Below are 26,467 nucleotides of genomic sequence, written 5' to 3'. Positions count from 1 at the left end.
GGGAATGGAGATTATGGTCAGTTTATCACACGTTGTTCCCGTGGCTCCTTCCTCCTCATAATCTTCCCCTGCTCTAGTGTAGGGTCCCTCCCATGGGAGACAGTTCTCCCTGAACTTCTCCAACATGAGTCCTTCCCACGGACTGCAGCCCTTCACACGCAGCTCCAGCCAGGGTCCCCCCCAGGGGTGCCGTCCCTCAGGCACAGGCTGCTCCAGCCTGGGTGCCCCTGGGGTCACAGGTCCTACCAGGACCCTGCCCCAGCGCAGGCTGCCCACGGGGTCACAGCCTCCTTCGGGCACCCCCTGCTCTGGCGTGGGGTCCTCCCTGAGCTGCAGGTGGGATCCCACTGTGGGCTTCACCGTGGGCTGGGGGGAATCTCTGCTTCGGTGCCTGGAGTCCCCCCTGCCCTCACCCTGGTGTCTGCAGGGCTGGTGTCTCACACAGCCTCGCTCCTCTCTCCAGCTGCAGTTGCTGTTGTGCAGTTTTTATCTCCTTCTTACCATGCTGTCACAGAGGTGCTGCCACCGTGGCTGATGGGCTCAGCCTTGGCCAGAGGCGGGTCTGTCTCGGAGCCGGCTGGCATTGGCTCCATCGGGCATGGGGGAAGCTTCTGGTAGCTTCTCACAGAAGCCACCTCTGTGGCCCTCCACTGCTATCAAAACCTTGCCATGAAACCTAATACACACGGATACTGAAGGAAGTAGGCTGCTGTGAGCAGGTCTTCAGTGGCATGCTGAGGAGCTAACTACTCTGGTTAGCCCAATTTTGATACTTTGAGTTTCTCAGCTAGAGGCTGTGTGTGGGACATGGAGGGCCCTGAGGGTGCCCACCTTTGGCTGGAGAGCATCTACATGCCACCCTGCAGGCCCCATGGTATGGCTGGTACCATGAACCTGGCATGACATGGTCTTTCAGCAGCTTCACCTGCTCCCTTGTGTGTGATGTATGTTATGCCGAAACCTGTGGAGTTTTTGGTTCTACATACACAGGCAGCATGGGTGACTCACAACACAAATGGTAAACCTGATGTCAGAGAACTCAGCTGCCATGTGATGAAACCAAAGAGTGGGAGAAATTTTGCAGTCTGTTTTCCATAGCAAGGGGATACACGTGGGCTCACGGAGCTTTGGAAAGGCTCACAAGTGCAGCTCCTGCTGCAATGAGCCAGCTGAGGTATGGGCAGATAGCAGGTGCTGCAGGGCTTCAGTGGTGGCATTTACACCAAGAAGTTACACAGACTCACAGGGCTTATCTCTTATCTCCAGACAAAATAGAATTATTGTCAGGACAGTAGCTTCAGCAGGGGAGGGAAGGAGCCCCTTTGTAAGCTAAATTCTGGATTATGGCATTCATGGGCTCTGCTAGTACACGGGACGAGGCAGTGGCACCGCTTGTGGTGCTTGGCTTGCCTTGGCTCACCTCTGCTGTGGCAATGTGGCCGCACGTGTGCGGTAACAGAGCTTGGGCTGACAAAATGTCTTTAGTAACAAAAATGCCTGTGTCTACAGATTAGAATTAATTGTGCCCCTGAAGTAACGCCTGTTGTACCTGTGGATGATGTACCTTGGGATTTCAGTGTCTAGATTCCACCTAAGTTTCACTTTGAACAGTTAAATGCTTTTGGAGTCTGACATCTAGCAGCTCCACATTCAGGCGTATAGTGCGGTGGGAACATTGCCGAAAGAGATGTAACTGCTTAGAAAAGCTTAGAAGAAAATTGTGCCTCTCTAACATACTAAAATTAAGTCAATCATGCAGCTGCTGAGAGTAGAGGGAATGGTTGATGTAATTTATTTGGATTTTAGAAAGAAAAAAAAAAAAAGTCCTTGTAAAAATATCCCTACCAAGAAGACATTAAAGAGAAGCAGTACTGAGAAAGTGAGAGCCAAAGTAATTGTGCATTAGAAACTAAGAGGTGGAGCAGGATTAAATGGTCAATTTTTTTTATCGTGGCAAAAGGCTAATGGTATAGTGCCCCAATATGCTGTATTCAAACTGGTGCTATCTGAGAAATGGGATGAACATGCTATCTGAAAGGTGGCACTGTTTGCTGTTATCAGAGAATTATTTCAGTTAATCAGAACTAGGGAAGATTGTAAATGACCTGGATTAACAAAGTGAATAAATGGACAGTGTGATGCAGATGAAATGCAATGCTGACAAATATGAGGTTGGGCACACATTCAGGGGAGCAATCGGAAGTATTTGTAGGCTTTGCAGGGTTCTAAATTAACCATAACTATTTAGGTCATTACTTGCTATGATCAGCTTGGTGGAAAAAATTGTGTTATGAAGTCATACTATGAAAACAAAAGATGATGTGAGACCATGGGGCGGGGGGGGGGGGGGGGGGGGGGGGCGGAGTACAGACTAGAAAATACAATTCCATCCATAGATCAACAATAACAATTCACCTGTATTTTTTTTTTCCTTGCCCTATCTTTTAAAGCATACTGACAAAAAGGAATTCTATGGACTGGCAACTAAATGATTAAAGAAATGGAGGAGCTGAAAACAAGGATTTGTTTAGAAAGGAGTAAAGTAAAAGGAGGCAAAGTATTTAAAATAATGAGTGGTATAAAGAATACAAGTGAAGAAGTTTGCTTCTTTTTTGCATTAGCAAAATAAATAGAAAGTGGTATATTTAAAGGGAATGAAAATGAATTATTTTCATGAAAACCTCGTTAACCTTTGGGATTCATTCTTGTAAGCAATCATGGAGGCTGAAAGTTCAGCAGCATTATGCTACAAGAAGACTGGAACAGTTATGCTAGATAGCTATTCAATGCTGCTTATTCAGAGATCCCGCTTCTCCGTTAGAAAAGCCCGTACAGATGCTAACCTGCTACTTCCTATATGTGAATCAGACCTTTGAATGTGCATAGATGTTTTTGTGCTCAGCTTTGCTGTCTCTAAACTGCTTGGCAGTGCAGAGTTTATATTGTGCCAGAGCTCCTACTTCAACACACAGAAGGAGGTGTGCACCCAAGGAAGAAATGGTTAAGAATTACATAAACTTTGCTGTAGAAGAGGTTTTTTGCTAAAACCACCTATTCTGAATGTTATTTCTGCAGCTGTGACTTCCCCTGTCTGGGATCCTGGACTGATGACTTCAGCAGCTGGTGCATTATATGGAATGGTCCTTTAAAATCTCCTTGCTGCTGAGTAGAGTCTTGTATGATTTTCAGTAGCATTTATAACCACTCGGGCTGCACCATGGTGTGATCTGTTTCACATGCCAGGAACTTTGATGGGGAGCGGCTGAGATTAATGGTGACATAATACAGTAAGAAGAGATATTAATGCTCTCAGGCATGAATTAACGAAAATACCATTGAGAATTTATCCTGCATGAATAAAAGGATTTGGAAGTTGTCGTTCTAAAAACCACATGAAGGATTTTACTAAAAAAAAAAAAAAGCCAACAAACCAAAACCAAACGCTCTGTTGAAAAAGACAGGGTCCTAATGAACCTTTACTCCATATTTTTTTTTTTTTTGTCAGAGCTGGATTATTGAGCTGGATCCATTAATTGAATTCCTACTAATTTACAAAGTGTTTATATAAATGAGAGGCACAGTTCTCTTGCTTCCAGGGCTGTGGCTGTGCTAATTTTTATCCCCAGCTCAGTGCAAAGCTGGATTCCAACGTGTGGTGTAGTTGTGAGCAGAGACCCAGTATGCCGGTGGCATCCATAAATCTGGGGTCCTTACCTCGCTGTGCAGCCATACAGCAAGTCTTGCTTACTGAAACAGTAGCAATGCTCTTCATAGATGTGGAGAGTGACTGTTGCCATCTATTTAAAAATAAAAATCTAAGGTATGCTTTACAATGACCTCCTGGCTCTAAGTGCCTTTGCAGGGCTATAGCTAAGGTGGAACTGAAGATACTGCTGTGTCCTATCACTTTTCGTTCTTCATTGTCCCCTAGAATTTGTGAGTTAAAACCCCAGTGGACATGCTGTGTATATATAATTGTCTACCTGTAGTTTCTGGATTTAAAAAATAGTTTTATTCAGGGATAAAACTTTACACTAGCATATGTTGCTGTATAATCAAGTCTAGTGGACAAGTTTTGTCAGTTTTGAGGCAAAGTGCAATACCAGCACTACACAGGGACTGTTTACTTTCGTTAATGTCTGTTCTGAGTAGTTCAGAAAAAAAATCCTAAACAATTAGGACATAAAATATGACACATATTTTATCCATAACTTACGTCAATTTGAAACACCTTTTATTGCCTACATAAGTGAATATATGTAAACTTTATTAGTAATTTCATTTCAAATTTAAAAGAAGCAAAGGTGTATTGTAGAATTCACAGATAAAGGTTAATTTTAACTATAAAGGTATTACCAGTGTTGCATTTCTTCATGTTATGGTTCACTTGTGTAGAATTGAGATGTATTTTATATTAAACAATGCATAGCACCATTATACAACAGTTCACTAAATGCACATCCCATTTAATCTTTTGTAGGAATTAATATAACTGGACTGAAGTTACAAGGAAGAATTGAACTGAGCCAGTAGGGTTAACACTGATACTAACAGGAGATTACTAGCCATAAAAAAATTACAGCTCTTCTGAAAGACAGTGCCTAAAATAGCAGCATATCCTTGGCACCATCATAGGAACTGGTTAACTGATGACCCTGAAGAAACACTTGTTTCCATTAATTCTTCTGTCATTATTTTGCTATTCTCGAACTCTTCCTCTGAATTCTTCTGTCCTTCTGATCCCAAGACAAGATGGCAGGAACGTGAGAAGAGAACATAAAGAAATTACAATAAGCTGTCAGCTATATAATTATACTGTAACCTACTACACTGAGAAGTTACACCAACAGAAATTTGGCAAGGTATTGGCTGCTAGCTGCTAGCTAAACACAGGACACTCACTAGCATAGCATTAAAAAAAGCAGGCTCACTAAAAAGCAACATCTACTTTACAAAGAAGCTAACAAAAGAATTCCCTTATGATACTTAGGTTCAGCTGGTTCATCTTAGGTTCATCAGCTACATTTTCTTGTTTTAGGAATACTTGTTACATTTGCAATTGAATATATAGTTAAGATCACAATGCTACAAACCTTTTTCCAGCATGTAGTTTTGCCACCTTTAGTTAGACACAAAGGAGTATTTGCTTGAACTAGGGTTGAAGATTCTGCTGAAAGTTGGTGATGTTATTAGGTCATGTGTACTGTAATTACTTGAGCACCACATTTTTTAAATCCCTAAGACATGATTTCCTAAGGTAAAAGGAAGCAAGTATGCTTTTCAGTTGCCAGACAGTCCAAGGGAATATTTTTTGCTCCAAAAAAAGTCTGCTGTATACCCTGAATCAGAACAAATTCTTATTTCGTAGAGACTTCAGATTTTTAAAGCATCTCTACTAAACAGAAGTAAACAGTTTATGATTAAATTTTAAATGTTCCAGTGACTCTATTGCAAACATAGTACTGTTTAAGTGTTAAGGAACATACTGGCAAGAGCTCCCAGTAGGGTCCATGGTGAAAGATGCCTTTTTCTTCAGGAAGAGTTGCTACAATGTCACAGTCCTGATTACAGATACATTGAGGTTACCTGAACCCCACAGTTCCATCTCAACCTGGATTTATTTTTTTTTTTCCACAGAATTTGAATTGTTTCAACAGCAGGGAGTCTTGCCCAAAATATTCTTCTTTTTCAGTGTTTTCAAAGTGCATTGATTTATTATCCAAATGGTCTTTCAATGCATTAGAGGGTAACAATTGATACAGCTTTCAAATGAATTTTTGCTGTTACCGTACAAACAGTCACAGTGGCCACAGGTGAAACCATGGCTTCTGTGGTGACAGGGCATTAATTTTGGAGTTATTTGGAAGAACACCATTTTGGAAGTGGTGACAAATGAAGTCCTTGGTGTTAGGTTTGAGAGGCCCTGGTTGAAAGGGACAAAAGAGGCTTGGGAATCAACACAACAAAGACTTCAGACTTCCAGTTTTGCCACTGATTTGTAGATAACATCTTGGGCATCAGCTGCCTTCTGCAGTTCTCAGGCCTGATAAAAATAGGGACAGTCATGCTTATTTATCTAACTCAAAACAGTGCCGTGATGGATTAATTATTTAGATACCACTCAGAGTGTTATCCAAATGCTGCTTATTCATGTTTTCCCCACTGCAACAATATATCTTCATTACTAATAATTAACTGCTAATTACTGTTGCCGAGAATATGATAGTGGTGTTTACCACCTTATTTTTAATTTTGGTACAGATGCCTACTTAAAAGTTATGTAAATATATGATATTACAGTACATTTTCCTAATGAGTTTGATCCTATTCAATTGTGCCTAGAGTAATAAATAGTAAAATGACCTCTCTTCTCTAGAGATATATAGACAGCTTCTACTGTATCCTCGACACTTGAATCATGAAATGTAAAGAAGCTATTCTAAGCAGGATGCAGCTGGGTTGAAGGACTGCTGATGCCAATTATGCTTCGTACATAATAATGCACATTTTACCTATTTGGAAAAAAAATTCACATTTATTTACTGTCAAACAGGTGTTAAACTTTACACTGGATATTAGTGATGGGCTCATTATTAACAGGTTTACACAAAGGGATGAAAAAAAGCAGAATTTTGTTGAAACAATTTACATTTCATTAGATTTTTATCATAAAATAAATTAATTACTAAATATAGGCAGAAGGAATATGGAAGAGTAATAGTTATGTTTTATTTATTTTTTTAAAGGACAGGCACCTTTTATTCACGAGAAAGCTTGTGAGAAGTGTCCAGTGTCCCCTTTACCACCCAACCCCGATTAAAGAATGAACAGGGAATTGAGTTACAATCTTTGTTAGCTAAACCAAATTTGTGCAAGGCTTGGCATAATGGGCTTCTAAAACAATTTTCTCCCCAAATTATTTTTTTGGCAATAAAAATTCAAAATGTAAGAATAAAAACTAACTTGTCAAAGCAGAACACTGTTTACAGTGAAAAGTAAGTGAAAATGGGTAGAACTTGCATTTTAAACATACTACCGTACTATGAACAGAGTGTAAGAAAAACAGCTTATAACATATGTGCAACCAAGAGCTTTTCACAATATTTTCTTCAAACCCTTTAAAATTATTTTTTAATGACAATTATCTTTCAGTTGGACACAAAGGTATTTATTTGACCCTAGCAATAGAACAAAATATAATTTCTTTAGCCATTTTCTCATGAGAACGGTTCATTGTACAGTTGAGGAAATATATGAAATAAGGCCTGTGGCTTGATTGCTAGTGGTTAGACATGTATTCAATCTTTGCCCTAATGGAAAAGATTTGCAGTGAACTGCAAACTGATGCAGAATATCTCTCCTGCTTTTGCAAGTCTTGTCAGGAATAGTAAGGTACAGTAAATTTGTCCCACAGGATTTTAGAGCCTACGCCTTGTATATAATACAATGTAGGCCTAGAAAAAAAAATGGTGCAGCCATATTTACAAATTTAGTTCACAAACTGCTGCAGTAAAATGGCTGGGAAGTGTTTGTTTATTTTTTTCACAATTTTGTTAAATTCAGCAGCAGAAGATATCTTAAAATACCTTGTTGGTATTTCTTTTCTTTGTAACAAATAATTCATTTTAGTATACTCTGTGTATATACAAAGTTTTTGTTTTATAAAAATTCACAGAACTGCGAGGTCCAGTCATCCCTGTTACTGGAGAACCACAGGGTCAACAGAATTGTCTCTTCAAGCAGATATGAGGGAGCCTGCATGGGGCCAATTAAGTCTTTTTAATACTTGTACGTGGCCTTTAATATTTCTTTGCTACACTATTAAAGGCTTGTCACTAGTTGCATTTGTCCTTCTCTAACATCCCCTTCTGGAATACATCCTTCTTTATTAATGGGAATTATATAGCCGTCGCTATTACCCCTGCTGATTTGATAGTACATCTGAAGCTGATGGCCAGCTCCTAGGTTTGGCATGCTCTTGTAGTAAATGTCCTCATTTTCGCTCCTCCTGGAGGGAGAGAGATCTTCTTCAACGTCGGGGCTGCTCTCTGGATACGGAGAGTCTCTGAGATTGGGCATGCTCGTGTAAAGAGAGTCTCTGTTGGGGGACTGGAGGTGGTCGTCAGCCTCGGCTGTCAGCTGTGAGACGTAACTGTCAGTTCCCTCGGTCTTCACTTTCTTCTGGGGCTGGTATAGAAGGGAGTGAGTCCGCTGAGGAATGAGTGGGGCCTCCAGCTCTTTGTGGTGGAGCTCCAGCCCGGGGGTGTCACTGTGCATCAAAGATGAAGCATCTGCCACGATGGCATCATCCTCGCTACTGCTCCCGCCAATCACAGCTTTGGCTGGTAGCGTGCGCTCCAGGTTGTGGTTCTTGCTGCTGCCCCGCAGGTTGTTGTGCACTAATTCTGAAATGATCATTTTCTCAAAAGCAGTATCATTCAGGCTTAGTCCACAGTCTACAACTTGCACACTGTCATTATAGTCTCCGTTGCGCAATGAGTAGCTGTTGTTGAAATTACCATTTAGCGGTAGAGTATCCATGGCACTTGTATCCCTGGCATTGTTCAGTGAATGTCCTGAAATGGAAAAGGACAGGTCTGGTTATTGTCTGATGTGATTTCTATCACTTTTTTTTTTTTTTTTTAACAAAATTCTTTAATGTAGTTCAGGACAAAGTTGTACTTGGAAGTAAGACTTGAGAAAAGTTAGGTTATTGAACATTCCCAAATGCTAACAGTTGCACACCTTATAGGAAAGATGCATTTTAAAAATAACGTGTATTTCCTGTGGGGAATAACAGCATTTTAATTTCTTAATTTAGTGTCAATCCTGTGACTCTTCCACAAGGAACCGTTCACTCCATGCCCTTGCATATGTAATGCAAAGCAATTCATTTGGAAACATCTATGTTTTGAAGTACACCACCATGATTTAGAAAAAGAAAATTAACAGAATTTGTCCTAAACGACACTAAAAAGGAATTAAATCACAGACATAACTGAAGGTAAATGTACAACATAAACCCACATAACTGGCAAGCAACTACTTTAACAACATTTCTAACATTTTTTCCTTTTTTTTTTTTTTTTTTGAGATGAAGTAAAGAAAAGAATGAAAAAAAATGGATAAATACAAAGAATTTATGTTAAACAAGGACAGCCATCTTTCACACTACAGGGACCAGGGCCCACAAGCACCATCCAACAACACGATAGACAGCCGGTGGAATGACTCACTTTGGACAACTCACATCATGTCTGTCTGCTCAGGCTATCTGGCCTAAGAGTAGCTGATATATAAAAGAAAGTAAAATGATTTATTGTAACATGATGAAGAATTACTGAGCTTCTCAGCAACTTAGTCAGAGCAAGGGTTCAGCAAATTAGATTACTAAGCAATAACAGCTTTTCTTTTCCCACTTAATGTAATTTTTTTGCACTAATATTCTGTCTGCCAACAACGGCCCCAGGCTTCTAAAGGTCAAAGTTTGCCTGCAGTCTGCATCAGTCACAGTGACAGCACTGAATGAACAGAATAGTTAATTAAGAGTAAGGCCCACAGTTACCATGGGCATGGAAGTCAAATGCAGAAATGTTAGGAATTTCTGTACGTATGGGTCACAGAAATTAAACCAAAGAATAAATACTAGTTGTGGAATGGGAAGAGGAAATCAGCCATGGCTGATATCTCATAGCTGCTGGAGGAATGACAGATTGGGTAAGTCTGCTGGAAACATGAAAAGAAGTTTGGGGGGAGGGGGGGGGAAATGAAATCTTATGATGATTAAAGTCTTTATGCTTTTGGTTTTGGCTTTTTTTTTTTTTTTTTTTTTTTCTGGTAACACGATAAAGAAAAGGCTTTCCTATAGACACAAAGACATGTAAACTATGACAGCACAGTGCTTCCCAAGCAAAGGAAAAAGAAAGAAAGAAAAAAAAAAAAGACGACTGAAAGAAATTAAACAGTCTGAACCATGGAAAGTCAGATGGCTAGAGCATTCCTAGAAAATCACTTTATCTACAGATATGTCTGAAGTAAAGAAAGAATGGAGTGACTTTACTGAAATGAGACTGACCACTGTGAGGCTGCTGCATTATATGCAAGGCTTGGAGGAGTATGAGAAAAAAGTTGCTTTGGAAAAAGATTATACATTTTCCCATTTTGTGGGTTGTTTTTTTTTTCATAATTAAAGCTGCAGCTTATCCTAGAAAATTCAATCTTCTCTGGAAATATTGTTTTCAATTAAAAAGTAATTGCATTTTCTCATGAAAAGATTTTTGTCTTCAACTTTAAAAAATAAGAGTAATAATTTCCAAATAAATTCTGAATAATTTGCAAATCATTTTGTATTTTTGTTAACTCCTCTCCATGTGTACTGATTTAAACAGTGATGAGGGTTGTTTGAAAGGTCTCTTTAGCTTTGATTAAACAACTCTGTAGTTTTGCAATTTCATATATGTTCCAAGATTTTTCTTGCAATGGATTTAGCTGTGCAGAACATATGGCATTTATAAAAGTAGACAACACATGGACCACATGCTGGCATTCATTTCCATCGTGAAAGTGATTTAATTCTATAATTTTAATTCTCTTTTTGTCTGCTAAACAGATACCAAAATATATCTGATAATCCAAAATGAGTTTTCTATTATATACTGCAGAGTTAAGCATGCTAGAATATATTCAAATTGGTTTGACGAGGTAAATTTTGTTGCCCATGATCAGGTAATTCATTTGAAATCTTTTCATAGCCTGTAGCAAGATTACTGTGGGAATTTAAAAATGTAAGTAAATTGTTAAGCATTTCTGCTTGACACTGCTTTGGTTTTAAACAGCAAATTATTTCAGCATTGCGTAACTTCTGTTACCAATAGGGTTTGCTACAGACTCATGTTGTTTCCCAAAAAGCAATATGCAAGTACTTTTTGAATGTGGAAACATTTCATTTGCAAATTGTGAACCACTTGCCCGCTGAGTCTACTTCATGACCGCTAGTTATGTTTTAATTGTGCCCATTAAAAATCATGCTGAAAAAATTTACATTTGATAGGCAAAGTTAAGTTTTACTCCCATACTTGTCTCTCTGTAGGTTGCTAGAGGAAAGCATAAGGAAAGTAAGAAAACAAGAGAATGAAAATAGAAACTACAGTTCAGTTAAAACGAAACTTGAAATAAAAACTGGAAACAAGGTTTTATGATCTCTTTATCAAGGATTTACCATTCCAGTTATACTAAAGTGATCTTATGACTCATCAAACAGTAACTGCTAGATATTACTGATGAATTGCACCGTAGTTAAAAAAGGCAACTAGATAATGCAACAACGAAATGTTGCATAGGTAAGTGATGACACCCTTTATTCCTACAGAACTAAACTGTTCTAAATGTTAATCTCAAGATTTTCCTACAGGAAAATGATCTACCATAAAGCTGCACTATACTATAGTTTAGATCTGTTTGACGCTGGATACAATTTTCTGCGCTGGCGTATCCAAAGGTGTCAAGATGCCTTGCACTGCTTTAGTATCTAATCCATTCTATAAGCAGTTTTTTTCAGCAAGCTTTAGTCAACCTTATATTGTATAGACATGATACCTCTAAGTGATAAATATCTTGAAGATGGGCTCTCGGACCATGTGGTGTCAGTCCTGTAATAGTATATTAAGATTTATGCCACCTGTGTTAAAAACATGGATAATTATTGGTAAATACTGTTATGGCAAAGGCATTACTATAATATAGTGCAGTTTTACAAGCTGACATCAGCAATACTGTATTTCTCGAACTGACAGAAATTCAGGGTATTGCAACTTGAGTTTCTATCTAGGGAAAAGAAGGGATTTGGAGCAAGCCAAGAAAAGCGGTTTTATTCAGGAAGTATAAGCACACCTGGTGAGTTAAACACAGGAGCTGAAGGGGCATTACATACAACTGTTTCAGCGAGCAATGTGTTATAGGGGTTGTTAGTGCCGTGTGGTCGAAGAAGAGGGTTTGTTAGTAGGTAATTGCCAGTCATTCCTAAAGCAAAAGAAACAGAAAAAAAATGTCAGTTCTTTAATTTGAGGCTGACAGTTTCAATAAAGAATATTTTTATTCATCATGAATCATGTAGGACTTGTCAAATGTAATTCAGCTGAAAATTTCTGAATGTATTTGAGCTATGTATTTGAAATGGGAGCAGGAAAATAGTTAAGATCCCAGTCATTCACAGGTGCTGTCCCAATCCCCAAAGTAAACATCTGGTGAGAGTGACATTTACTAATGTATACACAATCACTGTTACACAAGAATAGCAATTAAATGTGTAGAGATCAAGGTACTACATAAAGCTATTGTAACTTTAAAAATGATCATATGGAATGTTGCTGTCCAGAATACAGAGAACTGAATTTCTTGAGTTGAAAGGTATTGAAAAATCTCTTATGACAGGATCAGAGCTGTTATTCGCTTTATTAAAAACACACGGATAGTGGAAGGGAATTGCTGTTTTCAAACAGACAGTGGATGACAAACTGCAAGAAGCATATCTTAGTATATGCAAAAGTATGCATGCTGAGGGGAAAGCAAAATATTTGCTCTAAGAAATCAGAGCATTCACATTTTCTCCCGGGACATTCATGCTGCAAATTTATCTGCCAGGTTTTAAAAAAGAATTCCCTGAATGACAAATTTTCTTTAAACAATCAGTTTACAAACAAAGTTAAGATGAAGCAAAATACTACATGAACAGATTTTTTTTTTAAAACCCATTTTACAAGTTATTCCAACATCATTTAAACAACTCTTGGAATAATTAGGAAAATAATCAGACTATTTTGAGAAATTATTAAAAAGTCAATTAATCTCTGATTTCTAGCTACTAGAAGAAAAACGTGTTGGAATAATGACCAAAAATAAAACCCCAAAAAACACCACCAAAAACCAAACCACGTAAAATGCTGTGATTTAAAACTTAATTTAAACATTTCATTAAAGTAAAATTCCACTTTCTTTTCTATTGCATTGCACAGCAGTATATCAGGATCAGTGTATTACTGACCCAAGCACTGCTAAAGAGCCAGCTATATTTTTATAGTATGGATATTTTTATTTGGCAAGGAAGAGACAGCATATATTCCAAAGACTAATGCTTTTTACTACTCTAGATACTTAGTAGCAGAAAATTCTAAGATTCAGGGAATTATTGCCTGATTATGCTAATAATCTCACTGGCAAGTTTGTATCTGTGAACAACTAAAAAGGTTTTATCGTAGCTTTTTTCAGTTGTAATATACTTATTACTAGAAATACTAACTGAAATATATTCTGCTTGGGGTTCGGGGTTTTTTTTGTGTACTATGTTTAATCTTGGTTAAAATTATTACTTGTAATTTATAGTTAAGAGAATTATTATTTTCAATCCAAAATTTTTTGCCACCATTAAAGGCTTGACTTTTAAGGAAAAATTACACTTGCCATTAATTATTAAACTAGCTTATATGTATGGATTACTGAGATAGTTACAATATTATAATTGAATAAAAACTGTATCAATTTTTCTAATAGTGACAGAACATTGCCAGTGGCTTGAGACAAGAACTCCAAAATAGGGAGAAACTTCCAAGACCTCTGTTCAACTCTGAATTCACTGAGGGTGCATCATGATTAGAGCAAACCTCAGGATTCAGAGACATCCAGTTAGGGTGAAATCTCAGACTTTTATCTACTGTATTTACAGGATTTTAGTAAGACACTGGAAGGGAATGTACTTCTTTCTTGGGCATGAAAAATATAAATTTTCTACTTAGAAGAGTTTATTTATTTTGACTTTGTCAGAGGAACATACAAGATTCAGGTGAGGGGAGCAGTGAGACACACAGGTCTTACCCACTTTCTATAAGCTAAATAGCAAAAATAGAATCATGCTTTCTGAAATTTTTTCTTTTGCAAAATACCACACTTTTTACTTTCAAAGTGAATGTAAATTAAGTACATGTCCCTACTACCAAATCTTGAAAAAAAAAACAAAAAAACCCAAGGGAAGAAAACTTGCTGGTTGTGGTTGATGACTGCTTTATAGCTCCCTGACGGGGGAATTTTCCGTTTGAAACTTCCTGAGTTAAGCAGGAGCTGGTCGCAATGAGATCAGGGCTACGTGTTCTTCTAGGGATGTGGGTGGAAGAACAGGCTTTGAACTTGGCTTGCACAGAGCAGTCTTCCCTCCTCTGCTAGCGCAAACTACCTCAAAAAGACACAGGGGGAAGGGGAGAAAGGAAAGGACATTCTGTCTTAGTTAATACCCTTGTTTTCTAACTGGACATGAGAATGAGGTGACAAATTTCAAAGTCTATTTGAGCTGAGAAATTTTGAGTTTTGGCTTCTCTGTGCCTGAAAATCTGGATTCTATCCCATGTGACAGACACGATGCTCTTTGAAATAGAAAAGATAAATGCTTCACAGACATCTTTTGCATAGAAATGATATCAATTAGTTTTCACTGGGAAAATTTCTGCACCTAAAAATCATAGTCAAATATGCATTAAAATGTTACTGCACTCATATTTCTGTTTCAGATTTAACCTATAAAGGTTAGGAAAGATTTAAAATTGTGATCTGCTTTTAAGTTAAATTATTGATGAGACTTATTTAAATACATTCCCACGAATGGAGGAATTAAATTCTATAACAGGGGGCCAGTTGAGGGAACACAGTTTAAAGGTGCTAGTGGATGACTTTAAAACTCTGCTTTTAGAGAACGTTTTTTCCAGATTTTTTTTTTTCCAAAACATTCTTTTCAATTCTTCTGCATTAAATGATATAAAATCTGCATAAAATTTAAGGCTTCTAAAACTGAAATGTTCCCAGTGACTGACCTTGATTAAGTGTTGAAGTGCTGTTGATGTCACCTGAGATAAAAGACGATTCAGATTGTTTTCTCACAGTGTCATTCCACATCCTCCTTATACGACTCTGTTAACATAAAGCAGTGAGACGGAAGCATAGTAAGTTACAAAAAGATTTTTAGAATGCACCATTTTGTAGTTATGTAGAATATTTGTGTTTATTCTGGCCTAAAGCAAGCTGTTCTTTTAGCATTTAGTGAAACTCCTTCTTTTGTTATTATTAAATAATTTTTAAAATTTCATTTAAATGAAGCATAATGGTATAAACCTTCCTACAAACCAGCCCCTAATTACAAGAAAAGTAAGGTGTTTGCATTAGACCAAAGTAAAAGGAAATATTTAAATAGAAATCAATTTGACTATGCAGAAGTATGTACTTGCCATCTAAATGATAATAATGAGAAGACAATTAGTGCTTTGATTGGAACATATCTCAGTAGGCTTTTTATAAATAAGGTTAATTAAAAGATGCTGTCAAAATCTCTCTTACCTGTGTGCCAGAGGAATAGCGAGCGCTAGTTCTTGTTGTTGATGCCTTCACTGAACTGTGGGGACTCTCAGTTGGTAGTCCACCACAGCAGTAGGAATGTCGGAAGCATTTGCCGTATTCCTTACGTACCTGTGGGGGAAGAAAAGATTACTTAGCACACAAAAATAGTGTTAAATTTCTCCACTGGCAAAAACACGTGAGTCCTGCATTGAAACTACTCACACACTTTTCAAGCGAACGGATAATTCTTGCTTGTTTAATTGTTGGCTGTTACCAAAATCAGGTACTTTTCCCTACTTGGTGACAGCATTATCAGGTATCCAGAATTTTTGAACAAGTTGGTTCCAAGTTATACACATTTCATTTAGATGTTTCTGAACTACCGTTACTGAACAATTTATGGGATTATTTTTATCTCGTTTTCATGTTGTAGATTAATATAGTTAAGTTTATTTGAATTGAATGCTGGCTGAAAATGGTCTCTTTTATATGAGCTTTTGGTGAAGAAGCCACATAAATCCTGTCTTCCCATCCCAGCATGCAAGAAGGGCTGAGGTAACTAGCCTTTGCCCTACTCGGTACTGCCCATTATGTCAGCCCTCCAAGAAAGTGTGAAAACCTGCAATGACTATAAAGGCATTTTCATATAAAGTTACTCTGCGTAACTCAAACAGCTGCCAGTTCATATGGTCACACCTGCTTTGGGATTGCACACAGCTCACAAACACCGCTGTCCCACTCTAGGCAGAGCACCAGCTCTGCCGGCAGAGGCACCGTCAGTGTCCCAGAGTCAAATTTTGAATCGTAAGGCTGGGAACTGAAACATCTTTCACTTCTAGAACCAAAAAATAAAATCCTAATTACTGCCTTTGCTGAACCTAGAAAACTGAATATACCTATGTATATGACATTTTTGTCTGACAGAGCAACAAAACTGATGAATGATTCCAGTATTTGGCCTGCATTTATTCACCTCCTGTTTCCAATGACCTACTGGAAACACTAGTTTTGCAATTTCTGTGTTAACGTTTGTCATGAAAGTATTCAACATTAATTTACAGAGCAGTTAATTCTCTCGTATTCAGTGACTGCCGCACTGACTGCTATTATAGTGCGTACTAGGAGAGCGCATACACATCTTGGCAGCATGACAGCATCAGTAAAAGGACACAGTGGATAAAATTCGTAAAGATGTGTAGGTCTAAATTCGTAAATCTTCCCAAGTACATGGGACTCTAAATGTCTCTTCTACATCAATGAGACTCCTACATTTCTGGGAAAAGTGGGATTTTAGATAATCTGGAAATTCTGCTTGACCTATGAAAATATAAGATAGTAAGTTATGTGCATGTAAAAAGGGGAGAGGGGAAAATGCAAGATTTGCATGTCATGTGTTGTTTCCAATATTACAAGAATTTTACTCATGGAATATACATGTGATGTTTCTATAAACTGGAAGGTTGAAGAACATATGAAGAACATAAAAGTCTTAATTTCAAGCTAGGGACAATAACTTATCTTTTTATAAAAGTATATGTTCATATTTTAAGTGAAGCCCTATCCATATCAGCACAAAAGACACATAAAAAAATGGAAACAGAAATGCACAGACATAGAATTATAATCTTTAACTCTGTAGTCTGAAGAACTTAAATCTATATATATATCATCACTAGATGGTATAACACCTAAGAAAATACATTCCTGAACACTAATGGATATTAAATGCTCTAAACCACTACATAGCAGAGACAATAGCAATCAAAACTGTATTTTTACCCAAATACCACCCTCCAGGGCTGGTTTTGCCTAATGCCTATATTGCAGTGAATGTACATTATCTGTCAGTACTGTGCATTCCACTGTCATTATTTCTAAATTATAGCTTGTTGGAAACTGATGGAAGCAACAGCACTATCATCTTGTCAGAACTGGAAACATAATAGTTTTCACTTTCACAATTCTATTTCTCTGTTCAATTTAGTGACCAACCAGTAATAACAGAATAAAAAGACTACATTAGCTATGCAGACAGAGAATAGGATGATATCCCGTCAAAGGCATCAAAACTTAAAAATCTTAAATGGCAGCTTTAACATTCTTTCAGGTATAAATCTTATTGCTCTAGGTTATGCTTTTTCACACTTGACTGGTATTTTAATATTGCTTTTTGCTGACTCCACTTAATAGAAAAACAATGCACAGCTGTAAAAAGAAATAAAAAGGAAATCTGGTTTTGATTTTCAAGTCCAATACAAGTGGTAGAAAGGGCAACATTATATGAAGCCCTAATCTAAAAATTATTTGCATTTTGAGAATGTTTGCATTTTCTTCCCTCTCTTCTTTTCTTAGGCTTCATCTCCTCTCTAAGTGTGCTTCTGCTCTCTCAAAACAAGAGGACTGCCGTGTTCATATGGATAAAATTCTTTCTGTCTACCGGATCTTTTCCTAAAACATGGCTGAATGCCATTGTCTACACCAGATTTAGAGATGCTGAGATTGTTGGAGCTGGTACAGTCGAGAACATGCAAGAATGTGATTTTTGTACTTACACAGCAATACTATATCCAATGGTCTCCAACCATTTTATAAATATCAGTTAATTATGTCCCTGGTGAGCTAATTATAATGGGAGTTAATAACTGCTAGGTCTCCAGCCTAAAATGGGTAAAAATATTTAGAATCTAAATATTGCAAATTGGGTATTTCCAAATATAGGACATTTTATGCATTTTATGTTAAATTTTTTGGGGAGAGATTTTTTGATGTTTACCCTTCCTCTCAACTTTTGTTACTTTCCTTTGCCATGCCTTCCAACACTTTTGGAGCTTTTTTATTTCATCCTTCACTGAAGAACCTCTAAGACATCTTTGGAAGCAGTCCCCACCCTCAGTCTGGGTAAGAGAAGGGGTGCAGTGAACCCAAAGAGAATCCCACTCAGTTGTGCCCTTCACTTTCTTCTCTGCCATTCGCTCCTCTCTCCCCTGCAAGCCTTCTCTCTCCCCAGCACATCTGCTTCTTCTGGACTCATCTGCTCCCATCAGGCAAAGGGGAGCAGAACTAATTTAGCACATCCCACTCATGAAGGAAGCCTCGTGCCAGGGGATTCCAGTTTTTCCAGTTTAAGAGCATGAAGCTGTTGGATTGCTAGGGGAGGCAAACACTTGAAAAAACTAGTCATGCTGGCATCTTTGGAAAACTCTCCCCGTTAGCAGCTGTCTAGTGTTAATGACTACTTTTTTCTAAAAAATGTGTGTGTCGAAGTTCATAATAAAATTAATTTTTACATCTCGCTTAATTTGGTAATGAACAAGCACTCATAATATAATCTCTGTCTATCACCCATAGCTTTATGTGGCAACTTAATGGGATCTCAGGAGAGGTCCTCTGTCTTGATCTGAGAAAGAGAGAGAGTTTGAGATGGGCTGATACTGTAAATGATCCTTTGTTTGCAGTGCTGCAGCGAAGGAAGGTTTTGTTACAGGTGCACATAAAAGACTTTTGGCTGTAAGTCCAGACTAATATGTACCACATTACTGATGTTAAACAGTGCATTTTCTATAGCAATTTCCTTCCCAAAGCCTCAAAACTTTCCAGGCTCAGGTTGGAAATGTTGCATCCCTTTTAAACCCCCCCAGGCCAGGCAACAGTTATATGACTCCCACAATTATGCCCAGCAAGAACTGCTTTTGAATCCTAGTCCTCTCCCCAAACTACTTTAAAATACTCCAGTTCTTGACGCTATTTTTAAAGAAATATATGTGATATTTTAAAAGAGTTAGGGAACACACATCTGTGTTTTCAGTAACTTACTTTCTTTTGAAGGGCACAATGAAAGATGAAAATAAACATTCCTTGGAAAGCATTAAATACTGTGAAGAGATAGGTCATCACAACAGTCCCCTCATTGATAAACAGCAGGCCAAATGACCATGTTAGGCCAAGGAGACACAGGAGAGCAAACGCACCCAGGACCCAGGATCTGTAAAAAAAAATTCATTTTAGTAACATTACTTATGAGAATGCCCATCACCAAATCCAATATTAACATTTCAGTTCCCGCAGTTGACTTTTACTAGGTTCATATTCAAATGTAAAAATTCCTTGGGTTTAACCTTTTATCTACTAAAGAAAGAACAATTCCATTTAGCACTTTTAGTCTCCAGTGAAAACAGCAAGAGTAGATAGACCTTTTTCTTTCTCAAGAACTGCATAGGATGTCAAAACTATTTTGAAATGCAGAAGTATAGCACAAGCCCCAGCTACTCCACTGCTTTATCTGCTTTTAGAAAAGAGATTGATAAATCTGGCTTAGCCACTAATCACACCATAGATTTTAAACAGTGGTGCTGCCATATGACACCAAATAACGTAACACAAATGCACAAAAGTTAAACAGCAGATTAAAAGCCTAGAGCCCAAATCTTTAATGCTCCGATAAACTCAGCTAAACTGAAGCTAGATGATCTAACTTCCGCATGAAGAAACCCTGCTGAAACGTGACAAAAATATGGATACTGCTCTACAGAATAGTCTAAAAAAGATTCCATCATGAATAGGTTAAGGAAAAGGAATTGTAGAGAACGGCACAGAATGAAAGGGAAAGGGAATTTAGTCAGTGAATTCCACATCTAACTAATGATCTTACTTGATAAATGGCTTATTATCTTCATAGCTAGAAAGCATTATAAGCAGAAAAGAGAAACAAAATTATTAGACAGAATTGAAACAGAAATTAATAAGAGCATTTTTAATTGTCTATAAAAATTAGTCAAAATTAGGAAATTCAAAATGCAGAGGCAAGCAATTTAAAATTATAAAGGCATATAATAGTTAAAAATTCTTTAGCAAATCAGGTATCTCAAAACTAATTAATTAAAATTAAGGGAAATCCACAATATTGACCGAGTTTGTAAAGTTAAAAATCATGCTAGAAATTTGTTAATGTAGGGTTCTATCTTACCCAGGTAAGTCCGTATTATAGTAGCCATCACAAACACGGTAATTACTGGTGTGGATGAGAAGACAGAAAGAGGAAAAGGAAGAAAAGAGAGAGATGCTAAAGATTAGCTCTCTCTCTCATCATGCAACATGCAATGAAGCTGATACTGACCTATCTAGAACATCTAGTTCACAACGTTAGCCTTACTGAAAATCTCCCTTCACCATTTTCAACATTCAAAGCAAATCTGTAAGACCCTTTCACATCCAACCCTCAATGTTAGAAAGTTGCACCATCCCTTCAGTGTTGATAACAAAAACCTTCAGTACAACGTAAAGCTATACAGAATACAGTCAAAGACTATCTAAAGAAGCATGAGCTGCCAAAGCCTTGTTAATTATATAACACAATATTACTCTGCAAAAGGGATACTGCAGTACAGCACCATGATAAACATTTGTTAAATTAGCATGAAAACAGCAGATAATCTTCAAGTTAACAATAATAATAGAGTCAATTCTCTTGGGAGAACAGGATTACGAGTAGAAACTGCTCAGAATCCCTAAATCAAAAAGTCATTTAACAAAACAAACTTAATATAATCGTATCAGCCATGCAAACAGGAACATCATTTTTGAACTGCATTTTAAATGCAAATGAAATTACTACAGTGCTGTGGCATTTCCGTGAAACAGTTTATTGGCACTAGTTCCAGGCTGAAATTATCTAATTTTGACCAGCATTTGTGACATTACAGCAACAATGTGACGAAAGCAGGATTGGCTCTGTTTGCTTCTAATTGACATCTGCAGTTGCTGGGAGACAATGGCATGTGCTCCTAATGGAGAGTAGCTTTCAATCAGTTCAGCAATCAGAAAATAATCATAGTTCTCATACTTGAACACAAAGCACTTACTTAATGTTTTCCAACCTGCTAGAGTCTGGTTTCAAAGTGTTTGAGTGCTTCACCATTTTGCACAATGTGATCACCAGGAAGATAAGATTCAGCTGTCAAAACAGATAAGAATGAAATTAAACTACTTCAAGTAATAGGCTGAATAATGATGATGTTACAGACTAAACAAAAACTCTGTAATTTATTTTCAAATATATAGTGAAACTGCGTAACTCTATCAAACAGCCTGTAAAAGGTGATTGCAAATACAGACGAGAGGAAAAAAATGTTAAAAGCCCTTGTTTCACTTTATTTTCCAAATTCACCACATCATCACGAATGACCGTATTTAGCTCATGTCCAACACCTGTCACTGTCAGCCTAGCTCTGCTTCCCAGCATGTTGTGCTCAACCCCTGCTCACCTTTGCCTGTCACCTCTGGCCCTGTTCTCTAGCTCACTGACTTTCTCTGAGGACTACAGTCACCCCTTTACTGTACCATACTAGTTGTCGTTTTATCACCCTGTCCTGCTTCTGGAATGTTTTTCACCTTTGCTGGTTTCTCCCTTTCTGTTTTTTTTTTTTATTCCCTTTTGTTCTCACAAATTCCACTGGGGTCTTGAAAAACAGCTTAAATGTAACTGAAGAAAAAGAAAAAGAGAAAGAAAAAAACCAGAAAAAGACAAAGAAACACAAAGATGTAGCAAACGCATCAAACTTAACAGTGCCATAGGCATATGCTGGCGGTGCACCCTCCTACTGCCCTCTTTCCCTTTGTAGTCTGGATTCTGCTGAAGCAAGACTGCATGCCACTTGAAGGGAAGGACTATGCTGTCTCATTCTTGTTGTGTCATTCATATAGATGACACCGGGGAAGATACAGAAGTATAAAAAAGATAATTTTATATTGTTTTCCTACTGTGAAACAGAATCACAGACACCAAAGATACTAGGTGCCTTTCTCCTATCAGTTTCAAAGCATGTGAAGAGCACAGGTCAGCCAAATACAAGGATGCCCACAGAATATGGGTCGAAAAGTGTTATAAAGTTAATTTGAGTAATTAGTACATGCTGTCCTGTATCAATGCAAACAGTTCAAATAAAGTCATACATTTGAAAACAGTAAAAGCTATGTCCTTTCAGGGAGAAGACACACCTCCTCATCTACTATTGCAATGGTCCACAAGAAATAGCCGAATTGATAGCTAAGGGAAGATGGGAGAATATGCTCAAACATCCTTATAACACATATATTAGATAGATTATAAATCCATTCTTACAGCCTTCCGTATACATCTGCAACTGGTTACTGAAGGAGAACCCCAGTTTCTACTTTTGGGGAGCCTTTGGTTTGAGACAGCATCAAAATCCTCACCATTTTTGTAACACTGAGGATACCAGTTCATATCAGATGTGTTCCTACAGCTGTGCCACAATGGTCATAAATGTCACTCAATTCCTAATAAAGAGCAGGTCTTAACAATCTTGAAAATATGAGTATTTTGAAGGCTCTGATCAGCGTCTGTTAATAATGACACGTATTATAGAAATAATTCCTTCTGCTAAGGGCAATCAAGTTATCACTGCTGCTGCTGTCTTAAAATCAGGATGGACGGCATGAACTACAATGCAGTTCTCAACACCAGAACAGTGTTTGTCAGCTTTTGACCTCATCAGTCCTTGTTCAAAGTAAAACGTTTTTACAGTTGTATCTTGAGATTAATACAAAAAGTGCATGTGATACAAATAACAAAAATAAGCTTTTATAATTTATTTCTGTCTGTGTGTCAAGAACTGATAGAAAATACTTGACCTTTAAGTGGAGGTATGTACATGGGGTAGGTTAAGCACGATTTTCATTGCTGCAAAATGTAACAGAAGCATCAGTATCTCATGACCATGCTGATTACCTTTTATGATTCTTACTTAATGACTAACCAGCTGAGAAACGCTTCATAACATCATTGCAATCATTTTATTCCTCTTATCTAGGTTCCCACTGCACTGTGTAAGTTCCTTGGGTGAGAAAACAAGTTGCTTCTCTCCCTGGTCTTTGCAGTAGGCAGGACAGGGGCTCTGTGAGTGACCTCACCCTCAGTTCCATGCCTTTGCAGGAAAACTTTCTTTTTCTATATCTGAAAAAAGTTTCTTACACATTTTGGTAGCTGACATAACATGAACTTCTCCAGACTTTTTTTTTTTTTTTTTTTTTTTTTTTAAAAAAAAGTAACTTCAATTTACTTTTTGTGAAAACAAACAGATTAAGAGCTAAGACACATGCCCCATGCCAATCCTAACACGTAAATCAACTTTGGCTGCAACCTATGCAAACGGGAGTGCACAATCCAGTTCAGAATAGTATTTATAGCACAGCTGGAAGCTAATCCTTGCCTAAGTAGCTACCCTGGAGTATCCTGCATTGTACTAGCAACATCGTTCTTGGATCAAAAACTCATAGATATGGCTTAGCCCATAAATGACTGCCTTATGAAACGCAAGGTTTTTATCCTCTGATTCTTTGTGTGACGGAAGTGCTGGTTCGACATATGAAAAACAAAAGCTTGTGTTTATATACTGAGTTTCCTTCGGCGACGCGCAAGCATACTCAGCCTTACCCCAGAGCCTGAGCCAAGCTCCAGCGTATTAAGCAGGTTTTATGTAGACACTCAGCTCTGTCTGTATATATGGCCTTGCTGGACTAGAGGGTAACTGTAGATAGCAGTTTCTTAATAGAAATTAGTTCTTAATTTAATTTGCTTTAATTCTGATTTAGGTACAGACCCCCAAAAGCAGCCCACAGAAATGCTGTATCACAGTAGCTGAAGAAGTCCTTCTAAGATAAAAAGCAAAATACTGTACTTTGAAGACAAATTACTTTGACATCAGAGCATATCATACTTGTTTCTCCATCACTGTGAAATACTGTATAGTTTTCAGTTTCACCAGTCAAAAGACCGCGGTTTGCCACTTGTTCAAACATGCTGGCATCTCTGTTGCACATTATATCATTATCAAAAGCCTATTTTTCCTGCTTACAAATACTGTAACCAAACCTTTCTATAGATTCTCTTTTGGCTCCCTTACTGCTTTTCATCTAGAAATTGATTGCTTTGGAGGAACTCATGAGTTCAAGACTTTTGGGCATCCTGCCATTTTATTACACAAGACACTAAGCAGTGAGGGAAGAGAACGTGTTGGAGAATAATTGCTTTTAGAAGGAATGGCTGAATTACTTTCCTTGGTGAGAAATACATGAGGGGAGAAGGAAACACACTGAGTGCTTTTGCATTCTTTTGTACCAACTTTGTATAAGGAAAGTTTTTTCAGCCCTGAGCAAACTGGTCTGAGCTCAGAGCAGAGTCTGTTTTGAGCAGTAGTTTTGACTACAGATCTCCCGAAGTGCCTTCCAACCTGAATTGTTTCATGACTGTGTGAGGACTGAACTGTTACTGATCTAAGCAAATGAATCTGTAGATGTTTTCCAAGCTTGACAGATGGTCTGTGTAGGACACCCTTCTTTAAGAATGTTCACTGAAAACACACAGTACTCTGGGGTCACACAAAGGCCACGTGAACGGCAAGACAGGCTTTTGAAAGCAAACTTGTAGGAGAAAAAATGGACCTCTGACAATGAGGGCTTTCTGATCACTTCATATAACATAAAGGGCTAGTGACTGGCTGGGCCTCATCGGACAACTGGCCTGCATTCACCCCTGCACCTAAGCAGTACCATTATCCTTCAATTGTAATAAAAAATATAAATGCATTGTGTAAACACACCCACAGCCACAGTGTATACATCTCAAACAGTCACGAAATTATACCCTTGATAGTCAGTAAAATCTCTTCCACGCTGCACTTCTGAGAATCAGAACAACACTCTTTTGAAGGCTAAAAATAAGAATTTAAGTCTGGTCAGGCATCAGGGTCGGATTTGAAGATTCTGCTGTGATACTGAGAGTGACAAAAGACACAGCTTCAGTAGATGGAGCTATAATGTGAGATCTCTTAAAACATTAGCTGACAATAATAAGCAAAAACTTGGACTGATAATTTCATTAATGTTTATGCTAGGTTTTTGTTGTAATTTCTAAAAGGTATTATCCACTCTATGAGACAGGATAATGGAATACATAGCGAACTAGCTTAATCCAGATTCTGATTTCAAAAATGTATGTAAAATGAAAAAAAAAAAAAAAAGCATTTTTTAAGATACCAGTTCCTACTTATTTCTTAGTATGACAGGTGTAACCGGACAGAACAGAGCAAAAGAAAGACAATTAGATATATATTAAAAAATAAAAAGTAACTACTTAAAAATACAAAATGTTAAGAATTTTTTAAGGTAATAATCAAATGCATCACCCTGGAAGATCATGCTTCTTTCATAGCCAACACACAGAGGGCCATTTCTGGTTTGGAAATCAGAAGGTACTAGACATGAAAAATGGTATCAGTAAGAATTCTGTCTTTCTAGCACCTGAAACCTATGGCATTTTCAGAGAGGGAGCGTCTTCAAGTCAAATTAACTTTTTTTAAAAGTGAATGTAATAACCTGCACTGAAGACTAATGGATTCAAATTAGTTGCAGGTACAATGAATTAGTAGCCAAACAGAGCTAGATTTTGCAATAATTATGATAAATTTCCCTCTGTGAGCAATAGATAAATACCATTTATCAAGTGTCTACTACAGAAAGATATACTTGTATTATTTATACACATAAGCTTACAAATACAGTCCATTTTCATATGCAGAGCTAGATTATCTGTGCATCTGTATGTATACACCCACTGACTTTGGTGAAGTAATGCCTCAACCTGATTGAAAAAATAAACTATCTTTCTTATGTTAACGAAACAGAACATCCTAGGATCTTTTGCTTAAACAACCTTTGGTAGCCCAATATGTTTGCTCCATCTGTGAGAAGCAAACTCCAGTAGTTTGGGCTGAATTAAAAGTCAAACCAACATCACCCATTCCTTGGATATGAATGAATACAGATCTACACAGAAGTCAAAATACTCAGGCTTTTCTGACCACAGATTACAGGAGTGCACTGTTTGTTTTATAGCCATGAACCTGCTCAATTGAATCACGTCCGCCTGAGCTTAGCAGCTTAAAATTCATTCCACACAGCCTGCAGTGCTGACATGGATATGATAAGACAGAAGAACAGAAACACCACTCTGAAGTAACCTAGCTGAACTGCACATGTTCTGACCCTTTTTGAACTCCCCAGAGCTTTTGTTACCTGG

General features: G+C 37.7%; 1 protein-coding gene across 17 annotated transcripts in view; it reads right to left on the bottom strand.

Annotated features, from left to right (window-relative positions):
* Nucleotides 1-4,217: 4,217 nt before the first annotated feature.
* ADGRL2 (adhesion G protein-coupled receptor L2) overlaps nt 4,218-26,467 on the bottom strand; it is a 404,716-nt gene continuing 382,466 nt past the window's right edge. For 6 of the 17 annotated variants that reach the window (XM_080406960.1, XM_080406962.1, XM_080406961.1 and 3 more), the window contains 8 exons: nt 21,231-21,322; nt 20,336-20,380; nt 20,021-20,047; nt 19,186-19,354; nt 15,373-15,501; nt 14,853-14,949; nt 11,890-12,018; nt 4,218-8,576 (listed from right to left, as the gene is read on the bottom strand). In XM_080406960.1, the coding sequence (XP_080263086.1) occupies nt 7,822-8,576; nt 11,890-12,018; nt 14,853-14,949; nt 15,373-15,501; nt 19,186-19,354; nt 20,021-20,047; nt 20,336-20,380; nt 21,231-21,322 (1,443 nt within the window). In that variant the 3' untranslated portion in view covers nt 4,218-7,821. Of the gene's footprint in view, nt 8,577-9,236; nt 11,094-11,595; nt 11,678-11,889; nt 12,019-14,852; nt 14,950-15,372; nt 15,502-19,185; nt 19,355-20,020; nt 20,048-20,335; nt 20,381-21,230; nt 21,323-26,467 lie in introns of those variants that run through there. The other 11 variants (XM_080406967.1, XM_080406966.1, XM_080406954.1 and 8 more) reach the window with 9 other exon arrangements.

Source organism: Falco punctatus (assembly GCF_963210335.1).
Source record: "Falco punctatus genome assembly, chromosome: 11".
Classification (NCBI taxonomy): Eukaryota; Metazoa; Chordata; class Aves; order Falconiformes; family Falconidae; genus Falco; species Falco punctatus.
Note: the sequence above shows the minus strand (reverse complement) of the source record. Positions and strands in the feature narration are given on the sequence as shown.